Source organism: Andrographis paniculata, unplaced genomic scaffold, assembly GCF_009805555.1.
Source record: "Andrographis paniculata isolate CXL003 unplaced genomic scaffold, ASM980555v1 Contig65END, whole genome shotgun sequence".
Taxonomy (NCBI): domain Eukaryota; kingdom Viridiplantae; phylum Streptophyta; class Magnoliopsida; order Lamiales; family Acanthaceae; genus Andrographis; species Andrographis paniculata.
Window position 1 is genome coordinate 1618212 of NW_026137601.1, and position 18763 is coordinate 1636974.

The 18763-nt window shown below is 33.1% G+C and overlaps 3 protein-coding genes across 7 annotated transcripts; all 3 read right to left on the minus strand.

Moving 5' to 3' along the window:
* Positions 1 to 1653: 1653 nt before the first annotated feature.
* Positions 1654 to 8433, minus strand: LOC127262188 (probable ubiquitin-like-specific protease 2B). 2 transcript variants are annotated; one of them, XM_051290757.1, is made up of 17 exons: positions 8149 to 8433; positions 6926 to 6960; positions 6724 to 6816; positions 6511 to 6583; positions 6367 to 6422; positions 5890 to 6078; positions 5721 to 5796; positions 5222 to 5372; positions 4749 to 4889; positions 3883 to 4083; positions 3746 to 3801; positions 3573 to 3666; positions 3395 to 3485; positions 3055 to 3159; positions 2506 to 2835; positions 2017 to 2419; positions 1654 to 1910 (listed from the first exon to the last, which is right to left on the minus strand). In XM_051290757.1, exons 1-16 carry the CDS (start codon positions 8396 to 8398, stop codon positions 2054 to 2056), a joined length of 2307 nt encoding a protein of 768 aa, XP_051146714.1. In that variant the 5' UTR covers positions 8399 to 8433; the 3' UTR covers positions 1654 to 1910; positions 2017 to 2053. The 2 variants fall into 2 exon arrangements, with proteins under 2 accessions (XP_051146714.1, XP_051146715.1); XM_051290758.1 differs by lacking the exons at positions 6511 to 6583; positions 6724 to 6816; positions 6926 to 6960.
* Positions 8434 to 8565: 132 nt separating this feature from the next.
* On the minus strand, positions 8566 to 11603 carry LOC127262189 (guanosine nucleotide diphosphate dissociation inhibitor At5g09550). The gene is made up of 13 exons (XM_051290760.1): positions 11414 to 11603; positions 11162 to 11224; positions 10959 to 11042; positions 10610 to 10717; positions 10363 to 10535; positions 10137 to 10248; positions 9960 to 10040; positions 9822 to 9884; positions 9656 to 9757; positions 9452 to 9576; positions 9152 to 9362; positions 8908 to 8982; positions 8566 to 8821 (listed from the first exon to the last, which is right to left on the minus strand). Exons 1-13 carry the CDS (start codon positions 11498 to 11500, stop codon positions 8768 to 8770), a joined length of 1338 nt encoding a protein of 445 aa, XP_051146717.1. The 5' UTR covers positions 11501 to 11603; the 3' UTR covers positions 8566 to 8767.
* Positions 11604 to 14706: 3103 nt separating this feature from the next.
* Positions 14707 to 17570, minus strand: LOC127262190 (MADS-box protein JOINTLESS-like). 4 transcript variants are annotated; one of them, XM_051290763.1, is made up of 9 exons: positions 17445 to 17570; positions 16862 to 17052; positions 16008 to 16077; positions 15803 to 15867; positions 15633 to 15732; positions 15488 to 15529; positions 15268 to 15321; positions 15047 to 15161; positions 14707 to 14869 (listed from the first exon to the last, which is right to left on the minus strand). In XM_051290763.1, the coding sequence occupies exons 1-8, from the start codon at positions 17502 to 17504 to the stop codon at positions 15048 to 15050; spliced, it is 696 nt and encodes a 231-aa protein (XP_051146720.1). In that variant the 5' UTR covers positions 17505 to 17570; the 3' UTR covers positions 14707 to 14869; position 15047. The 4 variants fall into 4 exon arrangements, with proteins under 4 accessions (XP_051146720.1, XP_051146719.1, XP_051146718.1 ...); XM_051290762.1 differs by having other exon boundaries at positions 15047 to 15168; positions 17445 to 17568; XM_051290761.1 differs by having other exon boundaries at positions 15047 to 15177; positions 17445 to 17564.
* Between the last annotated feature and the right edge of the window lie 1193 nt (positions 17571 to 18763).

The following is an 18763-nucleotide window of genomic DNA, read 5'->3' on the forward strand; positions in this document are numbered from 1 at the left end:
TCTCACTTTCACTTTGCTTAGTCTTACATAATTTCTCTTTTTTTTTTTTTTAAATATAAATATATATTTTAATTATATTTTAAATTTTATAATTTATAAATTTATTATTTTAATTAAATTATTCAATCATTTTAATTTTAATTTATAACTATATCATAATTATTTTTATTAATATAGTTTTTAATTATTTAATAATTACATTATATCTAAAACTTTCTGTCCCAATTAAAATAGACTAATTAGTTGAGACAGATAATAATAATAATAATAATAATAATAATAATGTCTCTTCGTCCAATAAATTACTTTGGATGGCTAAAAAATATAGTGGTTATAATTGTTGGGTAATGGATTTGATTTGTTTAATTGCATTCAACTATCTATAATCACACACATATATATATAGACTTATATTATTATTTTATGTGAATGATGTTTTTGATGATTTTAAACCATATATATTAAATTTTATAATATATAATAAATTTATATCTAATTAAATTTAATAAATTAAAACGTTTAGAATTGATAATATTTAGTAAATTAAAGTAAAAATATTTTATTTTATTTTATTTAAACATACAAAATTTATGTGTGTTATAATTTAAGTCTATTTAATTTAATTGCAGTTGATTACCAGTAAAATGGAGAGATTATGTGCTAAATTTTTTTAGTAAGCACATCATAAATTGACAGATAACAAAAATAACAAATATATGGGTTTGTTGTTTTCTACGGAACAATTATAAATATTATTTTAAAAATACAATTTATACACATATTAACGCAATATATATAATATACTTCATCAGTTTTTTTATAAATATTATATTTATATTTTGCATCATTATATTCACAAAGGTCAATTTTTCGATATAAAATATTAATATTTTTTTATCTTACCAACACAATTTTATCCCTAATATAAAAAATAAATTCATCTCAAACATGAAGTGAACAAACGGCCAAGCATGGTTGGAACTATAATATTTTTAATATTAAAAATATAATTAACTAAATTAATTTTTATATAATAAAATATATTTTAAATTACTACTATATTTTACTAAAAGTAAAAACATAACTATAATAATAAAAATATATCTAATTGTTATAATGAGTGGACTTTATTCTTATTCATTTATCTTTTTTTTTTTATTATATGATTTTTAGTAATTTACAATATATTACTCGTTACATTTATATTATACAATACTATTTTAATTTTTCTATTTTATTCATACCACCTTAATATAATACAAATATTCTTGCAAAAAGCAAACGAAAGAAGTATATTTTTTTTAAAATCTACACATCCAAATAATAAAGTTTAATTTTATTTTTTTATAATCAAAGAAAAACACAATTTAATGAAAACTGAAAGGATGGTTTCTATATTTGTATTTAAACGGTAATTGATGTAATATTTTAGTAATATATTTGCACGGTAAGAAAAAGTGAAAATAAATTTCAATGCTTCTAGTCAAAAACAAATAAATTGAGAAAAATTTATATAAATATTTTCCAAAGATTGTATCCTGTACGTTTCCAAATATTATTATATATCAGCTAATATAAATATAATTGTTTAATAACAAAACTTTTACTGTATTTTCTGAATTTCATAGCACCAATATAAAAATGACTCAAAAGTAGAAAAAGATACCGATGTTGGATAGAATCCTAGAAAGACAAGTTATATCATATGGGCTGAAAGTAACATCCAATTATATATATATATATATATGCTTAGGCAAATCCATGAGGCTATACTGCATAGTTGTGAAAATTCAGTTATACAGCACACGGTACAAATACAAGTAGTTCCTTCTTACCACAAAAAAAAAAAAATAAAAATAAAAATTGCAGCCTCTCGTTTCCGGCTCCGTTTCTGTACGTCGATTCCGAGTCTGACAGTAGAACCAACAAACAATCATAAGCCACACGGCCTAAAAATCATCTCAATCGCTGACTTGTGCACCCGAATTCGATATATTCATAATAAAGGTGGCGTACCTTCATGATCGTAATATTGAATTACGATAAAAGTAGCTCAGCGACGACTTCTTCTCCGCGTGCTGAGATGTCGTAGCTTTCCTACTGCTGCTTTTGCTTTGATATCTGTCCTATTTTCATCTTCGGAGTCTTCTACAATGAGATCCTCCTCCTTGTTGCTCGAAGATGACAAGCAGATTTCATACCTTTTTTTCTCCGTTTCAGCAACTTTGCGGATGGGTTTCTCCTCATCGTTATGAGCACACCTCAGCTTTGGAAGATGGAAACAACAAGAAGTTTCGGGAGATCCAGTCAAGAGACTACTAGATTTCCGGGTGAGAGGTGTTCTTCCTTCATCATGCTTTCGGGTTTCTAATATGGTCTTGTCGTGTCGTGGAGATTTGTCCCATCTCTTACGTCCTTCCTGTTTTCAAGATAAAAAGGAATAACTACGAATTATTGAATAGTCGCGCATATTAAAAAGTATACGAGCTTGATGGGAGGTATTACCTCCTTTGTAGGGAAGCGCATGTTGCTGAATTCATTAATTGGCACCGACTGATTATGAGGTTGACATCTTTCATCACTCGACACCTTGAATTCATGAAAATCATCCTCTGAGTGAACCTTGACACCAAGTCGGGATTCTTTCAGACCACTTTCCCGGGTGGATTTTGCACTGCCGTCTCCCTTATTTGGAGTGGTGCGAAGATATTTGTCATCACAAGAGGCTTGAGGTTGTTTGAAGGATTTTCTTTCAGCTATTCTGTAAATTAGATTCCTAATTTGATCACGTTTTTTCAGAGAAACCTCGTCGGGATGGAACCAGTCCTTGTGAAGCTGCAGACAATAAATGAAAATGAAAACAAGGGTTGTAATAGCATTTAGAAAGAACTTCAATGCAGAATATTATAAGGATGAATAAATGATCGGGAATGCTAAAGGATGATGCTCATGTTCTTTCCTTAATTCAGGGAATCTTATCGATCAGATTAGAAAGAAGCCATCTCGTAAGGTATGTCCATAATGACTTTCAAAATAAAAAATTAAACAACTTACAAAATCAAATGTAGGTGTTCTCGTGCTTGTAACATTCCCCAGAAATAGTTCGGCATAGTGAAGCAAGAAAAGACCACAATCAGTCAAATTTTCTTGCTGCGGCAGCTGAAACAAAAATTATGCGTCAAAAAAATGGAGAGGAGAAAATTTTTGGTTTGTCTAAAAAGAAATGTAAAAGCAACTAAACAAATTCGAAGATTTAACTAGATTTCATTCCAGTGTTAATTAGTCAAAAATAACTACTCTGATTCGTCTTACGCATATCATCCAGCATTTTCAATTTCAGGCAATATAAATCATTTCAACAGAGGCACCAGCAATCATGATTAAAAAAGGGAACCTGAGGTTGAAAAAACTTCATGTTCCTAAACTTCCATGCAATCTGATTGCCCTGCTTATTCCATTGCTTTTTCCATTCTTCCCACAGATATCTGTCATTTCAAGATAAGATAGTTCATGTAGTACATGTCGTGAATTCACACTATCTAGTCCAGAACATCACCTACCCAACAGCTTACCTTTGGATAACATTCTCGAGCCCTCTATGGCTTCCTCTGATAGAATCCATGTGTATAATGCAAGGTATCTTGGATGAGTTGTTCGTACCAATTTCTGGAAAGAGTTACAAATATTTTAATCAGGGAATCAGCAATATCCAAATAAACATAATCGCTGATATAAAAAATCATGCCTCTTGAATTAGCAACTTCCCCAGGATGGCAGATAACAATCAGACTCCAATGAAGGCTGCCAACGGAAGGAAGAGAAGGGACTTAGAAAAAAATATAAAACATCTTGCCAATTTTTTTGACAGCGGGATGGATTTACCTGTAGTTTATAGGTATAAATATGTGATCTTTTTCAAAAAGGTTCACATGCCTTGTCCATTTACGAACACGTTGAAAAGCCTTTCCCCCATCCCAAGGTCCAGATGTATCTTGACCTATATCCACTAGCTTTTGAAAGAAAAATGTGTTGAAAAAATAGAATCTATGCGACTCCTCTTGTTTGATTTTTGTCAGAAGATATCTGATATTCAACAAAAACTTGTTAGCATACTTCGTTAGATTTGAATAGGAGAGACATTATTTTTGCTAGATTGCAAAACCTTATACATGCTATCTTGAATAAAGATTGGATGCTGTCATTATAAATTATTTAGCTAAAGACAATCAAAGTTGTTAAGAGGTCAATCTCTTATATAAAGGAAAACATCAAGCTTTTAGCGACCTTCAGAACATCCCACTTGAAATAAAAGATCACAAATTTAATTCAACAGCTAAAGATAACAAAACATTTGCACTCCAAAAAGGTTTACTTAATCAAAGCATCAATCCAAGGCACAAAAAATTGGGATTTGGGTTTGGGTATGTGATATAAATGGTGTTTGATATGATTTTTTTTAGGGGGAAAAAAATTGAATAGTGGGGTTGGGACCAACCCCACATCCAAACATATTCAAAAGGTTCAGTTATATATGCTGAAATGGCAATCATAATTTTTAATACTCATGTAATTTGTCTTCGTTTAAAGAATGAGAAGATAAAGAATATGGACAATTAAATCACTTTAAACTAGAAAATCAACTCACATGCTAGGAAGTGCATTAAGAGTTACAAAATAAAACTTGTTGAACCATAGTAGTTATACAAAAAGAATTAACAAAACATATTAACCAAACCTGTTGAACTTACTTCATGTAAAAATCAATTAAAGTATCATTGATGAAGGTTTTTGGTTGTAGTAGCCAAATATCATCTCTACTTATGAAAACAGCATCTGGATCCCCTTCTGGATATACTAGACCTTCAAAGGACTCATCGAAAACACTTGCACTGCAAGTCAGTGGATAAATATTTCAATGCTACATTCAGTAATAAAAAGAGAATTGAGATATCAAGTTCCGAGGTGGGAAGCATCCATCGTCGTACTGTTTCCATATAACAAACCGCGATGGAAATAAAAAAGGTTCAAGCACATGCCAAGCATCAAGACACTTCACATTTTTTTTTCTTGTAATAATAACCATTTTGCACAAAATAATACTTCCAACATTGTGTCCTCAGGATTTGTGGAATTGTTTAGGGAAATGTTTTCATGACCATGAAAAGTGCTAGAGGAGATAACGAACACAAGAATGAAGAAACCATGGGAATATGTAATTTACCACGTAATGGTTCTCCAAGCAGATTTATATTGCAGATCCAACGATTTAATTTCTTCTTGCTTTTTGTACCAGTGGGGAGACTTAAGAACTTCAAATTCAAATTCTTCATAATGTGCATTTGGTGGAAGAGAACTGGGATCCGAGTGCAGATCTGAAAGCATGAGTATATTCAAAAATATATAACCTATCATGTTTACAATTGTTTCCAAAATCTTGATTTGAAATTAATACTATAAGTAATACAAAATCTAACAAAGTGACAAGCATGGGGAACATTCTGGGCAAAGTCTATTAACACATTGATGCTAGTTACGGATCCATGCAGATAATTAGCCGTTCATACTTCATGAAAGTTCATTTATGCACTTCCACCAACAATGTTCACTTTTGATAAGAGTTACGCTAAGATTTAAACAAGCATTTTACCCAGGATACAAAGCATGTTGACCATGCAAAGTAAATCCAGCCAAAAGTATATATAAAAATGAGAGCGCATAACCTAAATCCTCATATCCAGTTTCGGCATCCCTCGTGTTCTTGAGTCTCATGAGTATCTTCACAACATCAGCTCTAGCCTAAAGTAAGCAAATCACAGAAAAGTTATAAATTCCACAATTCTCAAACAGAGATCAGTCAATCGAATTCAAGAAAAAGTTAATCACACTCACACTTTCACACTGCTGACATTCAATTTTCAAAATATCAATGTCAAACCATTCAACACAACACGGTACGCCAGGATCACAATGGGGTGATCTCTCCAGTCTGATGCAGTTTCGAGAAAACATCAAACGCTGTCCATTATAACACCGATTTTTATATATAACATATTTGGGCTCCACAGAAACCACTGGTTCCTGCAAAATAGAACGGACAATTAAAAAGAAACAAGGAAAAGCATACTGATAACACTTTCATGCTGACACAATAGGAGTTCCATGCTTGAACCCCATTAACCCATAAGAAAAACTCATGTTTATACATCTACTTGTTAACTGTGTTCTTTCAGTGCAATAGAAACAAGACTCGAACATTTATGGAGTCCAACTGTGTACAAAAAATAAGAAAGAGCCAGTATCCACTTCATTTAACTCTTTTCTTTAGCACGTGAACTATTGAATGTCATATGTAAGTAAGGCACCTACACAATCATCTGTCTTCGGGAATTTCCCATCATATGAAGATTGTTCTTTAGTTGTGCCTGAAAAAAAGCCAAGATACATGGAGATCAAGCCAAAATACATTGTCATAAGACTAAGATATTGTTTTTCACATGATAAGACCACAACCTTCAGTGTCATCAGCTATATTAGACAACTCCATACATGCATCTTCATCAGAATTTACATAAAGCACCTTATTCTGCATGTAAGGATTACAAACAAATGAAGTATGCTGCGACATCCACTTCCATTGATTAACTTATAAAAAAATAGAGGGTACGCCAAAACATCAATTCACATAAAAGGAAAGGAAAGTAAAATAATGATTAAACTAATTACATGCTTCGGAACAGTTGTATGACCTCCTGAGTTCCTACTTTCCTCGACGGGTGATATTGCAATTGCTCCACAAGAACAATTATTACCCTGAGGCTTTAAGAAAGATAAAAGGCAGTTGATTTGCAGTTGGATAACAATGTGAAAACATGAAAATGTATGCAAAAAGATTGAAAATAACTCCAGCACGTGGCGTTTCACTTACACAATGATATTGCGAAGTCTCTGTGCCACTTGCAACTGCAAAAGTAAATAAATAAATAAATAATGCAATTCAGAATGCCATTTGAAGTTTCGCATAGCAAAGAATATGATGAATACGTTGACAAAGTCAAGTATTTCACTTAATGCATGGAGAACCATATTCAAGTTTAGAATTAATGTACAGACACCATCTATGGTAAGCTCTTCGGAAGAGAAAGGTGCTTAGCCAATTGTAAGAAACACCATGCATTATTACATTGGAGATCATGAATTCATTATAATTCTGCTCATAACAGAGATATTTTATCACTTCATGGCTCACTTATCATTCCCAGGACCAATGATGGACTATACTATAAATTTTTTTACTTGGCATTCTGTTTAAATAGAAAAATTTTCACAGACCAATGGAGTCTCATTTCTAAGACTTGAAGCGTTGCGAACCACAGACGCTATAGATAATCCGGGGCCCACTTATTTATGACAAAATTCTCTTGCTTTGTTTTCAAGTCTTCACTTAAACTATCCTACACACGTCAAACTCGCCCGAAAGCAACACATTCCACGTGTCAGAGTAATTATGAGTCATAGCAGCTCCGGAGAAGCTGGATTCAATCTTTAATCTAATAAATGTCAATCTTTTATCAAATAAATGCCTGTTATAGAAAGCTGTACACTTGATCTAACAAATGCCTCTCCTCCAGAAAGTCATCTAGTTCATTGCACGTAAAATAAATCCATCTTTCGAGAAGCCTGGTATCGATCTTTTATCAAATAAATGCCTCTTATAAAAGGCTGTACATTTTATCTAACAAATGCCTCTCCTCCAGAAAGTCATCTAGTTAGTTGCACGTAAGATGAATCCATCTTTCGAGAAGTTAAATGCATCTTATAGTAGGATCAACATTTTATCAAACAAATGCCTCTCCTCCAAAAGGTCATCTAGTTTGTTTCACGTAAAATAGCATGACAATCTGGAGACAATGTCGATCGGAGCCAAGACATTCAAAACCTAAACAATCCAAAACAAATTTCAAAATCTTCTAATCAAACGGCAAGTTTTAGTATGACTCACAGAAGAACAACCCCAGCATATGAACCATCCTCAAAAACGAAGAATCACGTATACCATTAACAAAAAAAAAAAAAAAAAAAAAAGCATCTCTAACACAACATAATCACGAAGCGTACAGCAACACAATGATCACGCCAACATGGACTTACAGCATTCAAGGAGACGATACTTGTCCGCCGATTGACGATGGTGAGCGGACTTCTTGCTAGGGCTTTTCACCACAAACCTCGCAAGGTTTTTGCGCGATTCGTTCTCGACACGCAAGTCAGCATCGGCGAATTCGAACACGGAGAACTTCCCGACGTCGCCTCCGCCACCTCCATAACTCCTTCCAGCAGCGTCATTACCGCCACCGCCACCGCCCCTGCTATACTTGCTCGAATCCCTCCTCTTCACCATCGTGATCACGAAAATCTCAATCAGTAGAGAACATTTGTGTAATGACACCACCGCTGAATCAGCATAGACAGAGGCACTTAAAATCGGCGCTTAAAGTGGGAATCCTCCCTATTTATCGTAGCTTCATTAAAATCGTGTTTTTATGTTTTCGACGATTTAGTAATTAATTTCAAGAACGCGATTTCTTCATTGTAGCTTTAAAATGAGACAGAAAGCGCTAATACATCTATCTCTATCTATCTGCAAACAACATTAACAAAAGAACTACAAACGAGATGTCCCATGAAGAATGTTTGCAGAGTAATGGAAGTGCAGGAAGCCATGGAAGCTTCATAGCCAAAAACCAAAGCTTGAAATCTGAAAATTAGTTCATTCTGCACCATCAGCACTGGCTGCATTCAGATCCACAGACAAATCCAGCACCTAAACAGAAGAACAGTCATATACACAATATGATACGATTCGATTAAGATTACGATTACGGTTTCGATATTGATGCTGATGCTTACCTTCCCTGTAATTCTTGTGTACATATCCAACACATCCATGACTGTGGACTCAAAGTGTGTAGTGGCGTCGTAGCTCTGCACAAGCAATGAGAATCCATGTTAAGACTACATTGGCACAATTGCATCGTATTTTAAAAAAATATTGCACAAAATCATTCTCTGCAATATTTACGAAAACACGATGGAGTCTAATGCCATGTAAGAATTTAGCCACATTCGATGAGGCATTGAATAGTGTGTGTACCATGGAGATGAAACAGTTGTCATCTTCGCCATTACTATTTGGGACGTATCTGTCGTAGGTTTCATAGAACACTTCATCAACTGGGCCGAGGAGGTCCACTCCCGGCTTCAATTCAGTCTCCGGATTGTCTGTCTCAGCCTCTGCTGAAACGAATGCTATGTATTTTCCATTCGGGGCGACATTGTGCGAGTAAGAACAGCAGAAGAGGTACCTGTCATCGAAAAGCTTATAGTTAGAGAGATATTATATGTATGTGTGTATATATATATATATATGTTTGTGCTAAAAGTATAGCCTTACATATCTGAATTTCGACCAAGCTGCTTCTGTGGGAGAATGACTTGAGCAGAGTGGGAATCATCGGTGTCGGGTATCGGGTGGCTCATGATGCATATGGCACGCGCAACTTTCCCGACCATCTTCACCTGCGATGAGAATTAACCTTGAGACTACATTACTGTTTTATTGTTTCAATTCATTCTCCGGTAAAGGACAGAAGGATACCTTTTCTGATAAATATGATGGATCACAGACGACTTTCTTGCACTTAGCAGTTTCTCCTTCGGATGTGACACCGACTGCTTTTCCATCGCCATCGTATTCCACCTGACGACATTTTTCGACTGGTTAGTTAACTCAGAACAATGTGAGTATGTAGTTAAGATATAACCTTGCATTCAGGCTTGTTTAGCATGTATGTGCCGCCATAAACTGCACTCAGACGCGCAAATGCCTGCGAACCATCGATAAATAATCATCAAGGCTAATAAAACTCATGTGATAAACAGAAGGAATTAAAGAAACAGACCTGAGGCAATTCTCCTAATCCATACAACGGATATATGTACGGCGATCCTGCCTGAAAGCGCGCCAAAGATTCTACGTAAAGCTGTTAAGAGGAAGGAAATGCGCATTACCAACAATTCGAACAAATTTGAGAGCTTAACAAATGACAGACGATCGATCAATGCACAACAAACTCAACCTTTATTCGCCTGATAAATTCCATAGCTGGCTGGTCTAAGTAACTATCGCTGCTATGCAACGCCAAAGCATGACCTATAAAATCAATTGTGTCGGCTTCTAGTCCATATTTTCTGCATAGCAAAAAGTAATGTGAGATATTACATCGAAAGCGCAGTTTCTGTGTCCTGTATTCTACTACATCAATGGCTATGTCGAAACTTAGGAACAAGTAATCAAGAACTAACCCGATGAGTTCTCTTGCGGTGACTGTGCCCAAATCCATCCCTGCATGAGTCTTGGGATCACTTTCATTGAAGTCCTGGACGAAAAGGAAAAACTTTCTAGCACGACGTTTCTCAAGGATCCCCATCAATGGCGACTTAAGCGCCTCGACATCAGTTGCAGGAACTTTGTAAATCTGCAGATCAAATGGAAATGCAAATTAGATTCACAATGTGTCGAGATTGAAAGCAAGCGTGTCGTGCCATGTACCTTTCCTTTGTTGTAGACATAGCTTCCATCAACGGCCTTGAAGTGCAGATACTTTGTAACATCCGTGTGGATCAAAACGCGCACCAACGCCCCATTCGCCATCATAAACTAAAGCAAAAACAACATCATGTTCAACCATTTTAACCTAGAAGATGTGCATAAAGAGATCGGCTATTCTCTTTAGAGTTTTTTCTTTTTTCCAATTCTTTTTATATACAACTTCACATTCACTATAAAAACGTACGTATCAATTTAACGTATAAAACTTCACATCGCACAATTATTTCATCCAAAAACCAAACCGCGAACACTCAAAAAGACGATCATAACCATGTATTGGATGGCATACCTTTGGAATCATGTCGACATTGTAGTCTCGGCTGGAGCCTAAGTTGTCAGGGGCGTCATCGCTGCCCCTGAAACGCTTCCAGAGCTACAAAAGAAACGAAGAAACCAATGCTAAAATAATCCATGGAAAACTTGGAGTTTGCCGTCGATGATTGGATAAACAGCTACGGAAGTAACGAAACATTGGAGTGTTCTAATCAGTACCTGGTTCAAGTGAAGAGAGCACGATTCTCCTCCATAGTACTCGTTTTTGTCCATGTGCAGCACCTGTTCGTCCAAATCATAACGGCTTCGAATTTAGCGATCAATCGTGGAACAACTGAATACAGAAGCTAATGTGAAACGGTTCCAATCCAACAAAGCATTTGGTAGCTAAAGATGGAGGTGAAATGTGAGGGCGATCGATCAATTCGAATTTCACATACGCAATACATTTGTGTGTATGTGTGTGTTTACCTTGAGGCCATCGACAGAGAGGAGGCCACTGAGGATGCACTCCTTGAGGCCCGTTCCCAGAACAATTACGTCGTACTCTTCATCCATGGCTTACCTCGATGGGGCGCAGCGCCGGTGGGTAGCTCCGAAAACAAAAATCCTGAATCGCAGCGGAGGGAGGGAGATGAGAAGATAGCAAAGAAATAGAGATGGAATCGGCAGCGTACGGACGCAGAGTGAACAACGACCCCAAAACCGCGCGATGGGACACGTGTCAATGCGCGAGTCGTCGGCGCAATCTTTCAAGCCTTCTTTCTAGCTGAATTTTACAATTATTATTATTATTATTATTATTATTTTATTTCTATTAACAACCGCTTGCTTATAAAATTTGGATATGAATTTTAAAAAATATTGCAAATACATCAAAATATCTTTATATTTTTTTATAATTTTTTTTATAAAATATTTTTTTATTAGTATTATAAGATATGAGTAAAAATATTTTTATAATTTTTTAAATTTATACTATATTTTGATATAATAATTAATATTCAAATATCAATATACAAAAAGTAAATAAAATCATTAAAGTCGGACGAAAATAGTATAATATTATATTGACTTATCATTGTATAAAGTCAGTCAATAGATAAGGTGAGAATTTTCTTTTATAGCTTGAATGTTTATGATTGTCTTTTGTTTTAATTTGAAATTTGACTGTGAATTAAATTTCAATTTGAATTTAAATCTTATTTCGGTTGCACCTCAAAGTATAATTTTTGTTTACATATTCAAAAACAACATTTTATATACTAATATTATTAAAATATTTTTAATTTTTAGTTAAAAAATTATAAATATAGCATTACACATATAATTAATTTATACATGAAAATTAACTAAAGCAGATCCCATGCTGAACATATAAAATTTAACATGTCAGAAAATTAATCTCAACACTTAATTCCAAAATAATGTTTAAATTGATTTAAATATCAAGTATGTACATGATGAATTTAAAATACACTTGAGTACATTATCCAAATACTAAATCTCCTTTTACTAATTAATAAAATATATTTATTTTTAGTCTATTATAAAATTTAAAAAAACCCATTTAAAAATAAGACGGAAAGAATATTATTTTGATGTATTTTAAATATATAATATATTAAAAAAAAACATGCAGAGTATGTTTGAAATCATAATCAAACAAGTCGCTCAAAAAAAAATTGGGTAAACTGTTTTTTTAGTCTCATAACTGGACCCTTATCATTTTAGTCTCATAGGTGGAGCATGTCGCAAACTAGTCCCATAAGTGAAAAGTTTTCGCTGTTTTAGTCCTTCGGTGCCGGAGACGCGTGGCTCGCCGGAGGCCACGTGTCCGCCAGGTCAGCGACACCTGGCGGACACATGGATTTTATTTTTTATTTTTATTTTTTTAAATTTTTTAAAATTTTTTATTTAGTCTAATTAAAAAAAATTAAAAAGAAATTAAAATAATTATATAAAAAAAAATCCACATGTCTGCCCGGTGTCGCTGACTTGGCGGGACACCTGGCGGACACGTGGTTTCCTGTGAGCCTCGCGGGCGTCTCCGGCGCCGGAGGACTAAAACAACGAAAATTTTTCACTTATAGGACTAGTTTGCGATAAACTCCACTTACTAGACTAAAATGATAAGAGGTTCAGTTACTTGACTAAAAAAATCAATTTACTAAAAAAAAAAAATTGAACAAATTTTTACATGAAGGAAAGACGAATGGGAGGTTATGGACTTATGGCTATTGATTATAGGATTCCCAAGATTAATGATTAAGCATATATAAATAATAAAAAATAGAAAGGTTTGTTTGCTTAAGAATTTTTTTGTTTTATAATTTATATTTTTATCTTTTCACAAAAGTAAATATTTAATATAATATACTCCCCATGTCCTAATAGTTTACTATTTTTGTCCGTTTTAAAATAATAGTTTTATTTTCATAAATAATCATATCACTATAAAATTATCTATAATTTTTCATTTTTATTACATAATTGCCACTGTTTTTTACACTATTACACTCGTAAGGGCAAAAAAAAAATCTTTTATCCATACATTTTACAACTATTAATACAATATCAATATTCTTTAAATCATGTGTCCAATTCATTTATGGGGAGTATTATATTTTTATATTATTTACGCGATTATCCATCTGTATCTCATAGTAAAAAAAAATAAAATAATTGAAGGATAAATAAGAGAAGTTATAAACCAATAATGGAATCCATAAATGAGTTAATGAATGGAATGATTAATGATAGATATAAAAAGAGAGATGCACTGATGAAGCAAAGGTTGAGCAATCCAAATCATTTCCAATTGTATTAATTTCTTTCATTTTCCAAATACTTTTGTTTGTGTTATTTTTCATGAGTTTTTTATTCTACAATTTTTGTTTTTAAGATTTTTTATATCTACTGTACTTTTTTTCTTTCAATTAATTCAAAAAATAACACGTAGGAATTCACCCGAAAATTTTACTAGAATTAGTCCGAGAAACCCTTTTATTCCATCCACCGGCTCAACATTTTGGTAGCCCACCATATATTAGACTTTGGGGTGTGTTTGCTCGGGGGATTGTATTTTAAATATATTGTTCATCTTTATTTTTTTTTTAAAAATATCAAATCAAACACTTATTTTTTATTTTTTAATATTATACTAAAAATTAATTTTACATTCAAATTAATTTTAAAATAGTAATTTGTTTTTTAATAAATTATTATTAAAAATAATAGTATTTTATTAATTAATAAAAGTGTGTAAAATGATTTAATATTTTTTCGCTTAGAAAGTATAAATAAATTAATGATATTTTGTAATTTGTACAAAAATAAAAATACTTTAATATTTATTTATAAAATATTTTTACTGATACTCTTGAGTGAGTGAAAAAAAAATGATAAAAATAGTATTTTGAAATAAGAGAAAAAAAATATTTAGCAAAACAAAAAACGTACAATAGAAATTTACAAATAAAATATATGAAGAAAAACTATAATAAGCGGGCTAAATATTTAAACCATGGTTCCTCCATATTGTTTAGTGTTACTATTTCCATTTCTTTTTTTCTTGATACTTTTTTACTTTGAATAAAAAATATCAATTATTTTATACGTCCTTTGTCTAACCTTATTTGTTCATTATTTTGTTTTTTATAAAAAATAAATAGAGGGAGTATTTTTTTAGACCTAATTTTTGTAAAAACAATTTTTAACATTACTTTTTATTGACTAGAGTTAAAAAAAAAACACAGAAACCAAAAAGCAAAATTGTTATTTTTGCATACACGAACATCCGTAAAAAGAGATGCATGGATAGTCGATATTGTTCTTACATGGTGGATACTAAAAATACATTTAAACAAGCTAAGCCATTTGAGGGTTGCAAACTAGCCCATGTCTTAAGTCTGCAATCAAAGTAAGCTGCAATATCATAATCATCAAGCATCAGTTCATCACTGTCACTTGCCAACTCCATGGATCGACAACGAGCGAGTCCGATGACTCAATTGAAGCGCAAAGATAGACATAAACATATATATATATATATATAAATGCATACCGGAGAAATTATGTGTAATGGCAATAATTTAGGCATACCTTAGCTTGAGAGAAGTGTCGGACAAGTTCCTGTCCTCCTCCGGACAATGGGCAAAGCCGTGGGAAATAGTGGTAGTTGATTCAGTGGAACACCCTTGCTCCATAGCATGATGACCTGTACACTGAATGTTCTGCTTCCAACATTATCAATCTCAGCAAACCGATCAAGAACACGATTGCATATGCCCTGATCAACACAATTTCCAAGCGAAAAAATGTACCTCCACTTGATGCTGCAGTTTCAACCGCGAATTTTCTTCAATTAGGTCTGATTCCTGCATTTGATCACAAAAAGTAGTCATATGTTCGGCGGAAAGGTATAATATGTAATTAATGATGTATTTTTCAGCTCGGTTAAGTTTTTAGGTGAAATGGTCGTTCAACAAAAGGGGATTGATTGATTGATTGATCAAAATGATGTTATAAGGTTTTTGAACTTGCCCTCATCTTCAGCTTGCTGATCTCATTCAAGAGCTTGTCGTTCTGCGAATGCATTCAAGAACAAAACACGTATTCAGATTCGATGGTAAATAGCAGCAGGAAGGTAAGAATGAAATTAAAAGATTAGGACAAGCATGTAACAAACCTTTGTTTTTCCAACGCGAGCCAGTCCTGCCTCGACCATTCTCTCTACCCTCGTCAATTCGTTCAGGCCGAGACCTTGGAGATCTTCTCCCATGAGTTGCCTATATGAATAGGTTTCATTTGTTTTTTCAGTTTCCTATTAAAAATGGTAATACAGAGGTGATTATATACTTCAGCTCAAGGGTCAGGTCACTGAGTTCCTTGCAGACGGTAGCGTGGCTGTGATTGCTCCTTGTCTAAAATGCAAAAGAGAAATTAAAGAAGCTCGTCAGAAATTAACAATCTGCATCAACCACAGCATCTTTTTACATATGAACTTTCATTGAATTGGTGATAATTAGGGAAGAATTAACAATTTTCTACAAGATTTAACTACCTGAATCTGTTTCCCAACTCTATTAGACTTGTCAGCTTGTTGTTTATGCCTTTGCACGAGTTGCTTCATGCTTCAAACATCAAATGGATTTGGAAGACAAAAAAAAAAAAAAAAAAAAAAAAAGACTGTAAGAAACAAGCACAACCACACTTCTTTGCAAAACTTCTGAAAAACAAAGAAAAAACACGTCTTTGCAGTTCTTGTCATATCCGATTCCCCATAGAACAATAAATTCAATAAAATACAACACATACAATAAAATCTTGGATAGTTTTTAGAGTATTCCATTGTTGCATAGGGCACCATCTCAGATTCTGAGCCTCAAGACCCAATGTATGTATGCAATTAATTTTTAATAAAGTAATGTTCTTGGAGAGAGCATACGCAGTAAGCAAGTTTATAAAGTTCATCACTGTTTAGGTAAAAGAAGTGGCCCTCAACGAGAGAGTACATAATATCCAGAGACCTATTACCCATAGTAACACCATTGTTGACTGCTTTGGGACTTCCCGTACAAATGAAATGAAAGCACAACAGCATAAAATCACAGGCAAACCAGTAGAATTGGCTAATGAGAAAGATAATACAAGATCCAGATGAGTTTCCCCAAATTAGGTATTATTCTTTTTCATAAAAATCACACAGTTCGAGATATCTTCAATGCATGTGTAGCTTCTCTCTAGGTATTCTTCCTAACATCAACTGGTTCCAAAAGTTAAAAGCACCAGCAGATTGCAATTTACAACTAACTTGCTCAAAATGAGAGACAAAGATCTAAGCAGAAAATGATATGTGAAAATTAGGGCATGCTTTGGTAAGATGAGCGTACGGTACTTTTTCTGTGCAAAAATTACCTCGAGGAAGAATAGTCGAACAGCTTGCCGGTGGCGGAGAAGACGATGAGAGCAATGTCAGCATCGCATAGAGTGGAAAGTTCTTGAGCCTTCTTGAAAAGCCCTCTCCGCCTCTTCGAGAACGTCACTTGTCTCGCCGTCAAGTTATCGATTTTTTTAATCTGAATTTTTTGCCGCACCATCTCTATTTCCTGCAATCAAACAGATGTGTAATTTCACATCGAGGAAGAAAAAAGGAGCAAGAGAGAAGAGAGAACTGAGAAACCAATTAAAGCGTATCTCCAAAGTACGACACAAAATCCAAACTCAGGAAAACCCTAATTCCCAAAAGATAAACCAAAGCAAAATTGGAAACCACACTGGATGCTGAATCTTTCTAGAAAAATGATGAACAAAAAAAGGGGGAAACAACATGTAGCAAATCGGTTTGGTGCACAAAAATAGCATCTCCCTATGAGAATGCAAGCTCCAGATAAGGAAGCACAGATGACAGACCTAGGTGAGGATCGGATTGGATTATCATCCACGAGCTGAAAAAAACAAGAAAACAACGAATTAACTTTAAACACATATGGATACATACGACATTGAATGGAGCGGAGACGAAGGCACGTCCATCCGTCGTCGTCCACCCATGGATCATGTGGACGACGTAAAAGCAGATTGCAAGTTGGCCAGTTGCTTTGCTTGGTGGGTCAGACGTTATTGACGGAGAAAATTGCAGTTTAATTCTATTATGTACAAAGTAGCACAACAATTCAAAAGATTTTTTATTTTACTTTATTTTTATTTTTATTTTTATTTTTATGTAAAGTTCAAAAAGTTCGATAAATAATGACATTGTGTGTTCGTTTCTATTCATCCAAAATTTTCCCCCCAAAAATATCAAATCAAATATCTATTTTTTATTTTTTATATTATACTAAAAATTAAATTTCCATTCAAAATATCACATCAACACATATTTATATCAATATCATACAATTATTAAAATTCAAAATTTTTACTATTCAAATCCCAATTCAAAATCCAAACCCCAAACAAACACACCCCAAATACTCCTCAGTTGCTCCGCATTTATTTTTGTGTTATTGTAATTAATATTAAAAATATCTTTATATTTGTATAATATTTTTATATAAATATTCTTCTGTTAGTATTATAAGACACTAATTGAAATATTTTTTCAATTTTTTCATAATTTATACTATATTTTGATATAATAATTACCCTTAAAGCCGGACGAAGATAGTATTATATTGTAAAGTATTTGTAATGTTACATATATAGTATAATTACTATAAAAATAGATATAAAAAGGGACATAAGTAGTATAAAAATAATAGACTTACCTAAGTAAATTAATTCTTTTCTAGAAAAACATTCTCTCCGTTCAAATTCAAAGTATCATTTTTACAATTTTTAATTTGTTTCACTTCAAAATATCTATTTTAATTAATCATAACACTAATTTTATAATACTTTTAACTTCTACTTAAATTATAAATATGTCATTATATATATAATTATAAGGTCAAAGACCAAAAATATCGAAACCTTTTGCGCACTTCTACTAAATAATAAAATACTATTATTTTTTAATATGCTAGAACATTCATAGTTCTGCATAATACATATTCCTGTTATTCTAACCTATTTACTTCACTCACAAAAAGTTACTTCTGCGTTTGTTAAGAATAGATTCACTTATGTCCCACAAGTGATGACCCAGTGGTTTAGGAGTTGGACTTGTGATCGTGAGGTTATGAGTTTTACATAATATTAGATTCAGCCGGCTGCGGATTCCCACGTCATAAAAAAAAAAAAAAAAAAAAAAAAAAAAAAACTTGATTGGTTTTTTTCAAATGAAAAATCATATCACAAATTATTATTATTTTTTTT

Bases quoted from the DNA above. Each gene is read 5' to 3' on its own strand.
- LOC127262189 (XM_051290760.1), bottom strand. From the start codon at position 11,500: ATGGATGAAGAGTACGACGTAATTGTTCTGGGAACGGGCCTCAAGGAG. The intron at 10,536-10,609 runs GTACATGGCACG...TTTGATCTGCAG, and splicing joins ATGTCTACAACAAAGGAAAG to ATTTACAAAGTTCCTGCAAC. The intron at 8,983-9,151 runs GTACACACACTA...TTGCTTGTGCAG, and splicing joins ACAACTGTTTCATCTCCATG to AGCTACGACGCCACTACACA.
- LOC127262188 (XM_051290757.1), bottom strand. From the start codon at position 8,398: ATGGTGAAGAGGAGGGATTCGAGCAAGTATAGCAGGGGCGGTGGCGGT. The intron at 6,423-6,510 runs GTTGTGGTCTTA...GCTTTTTTTCAG, and splicing joins TATAGCTGATGACACTGAAG to GCACAACTAAAGAACAATCT. The intron at 3,160-3,394 runs GTTCCCTTTTTT...TTTTTGTTTCAG, and splicing joins TGAAGTTTTTTCAACCTCAG to CTGCCGCAGCAAGAAAATTT.
- LOC127262190 (XM_051290761.1), bottom strand. From the start codon at position 17,504: ATGATCCATGGGTGGACGACGACGGATGGACGTGCCTTCGTCTCCGCT. The intron at 15,868-16,007 runs GTAGTTAAATCT...TTTGCATTTTAG, and splicing joins GAGTTGGGAAACAGATTCAG to ACAAGGAGCAATCACAGCCA. The intron at 15,322-15,487 runs GCAAGTTCAAAA...GATCAAATGCAG, and splicing joins TCAGCAAGCTGAAGATGAGG to GAATCAGACCTAATTGAAGA.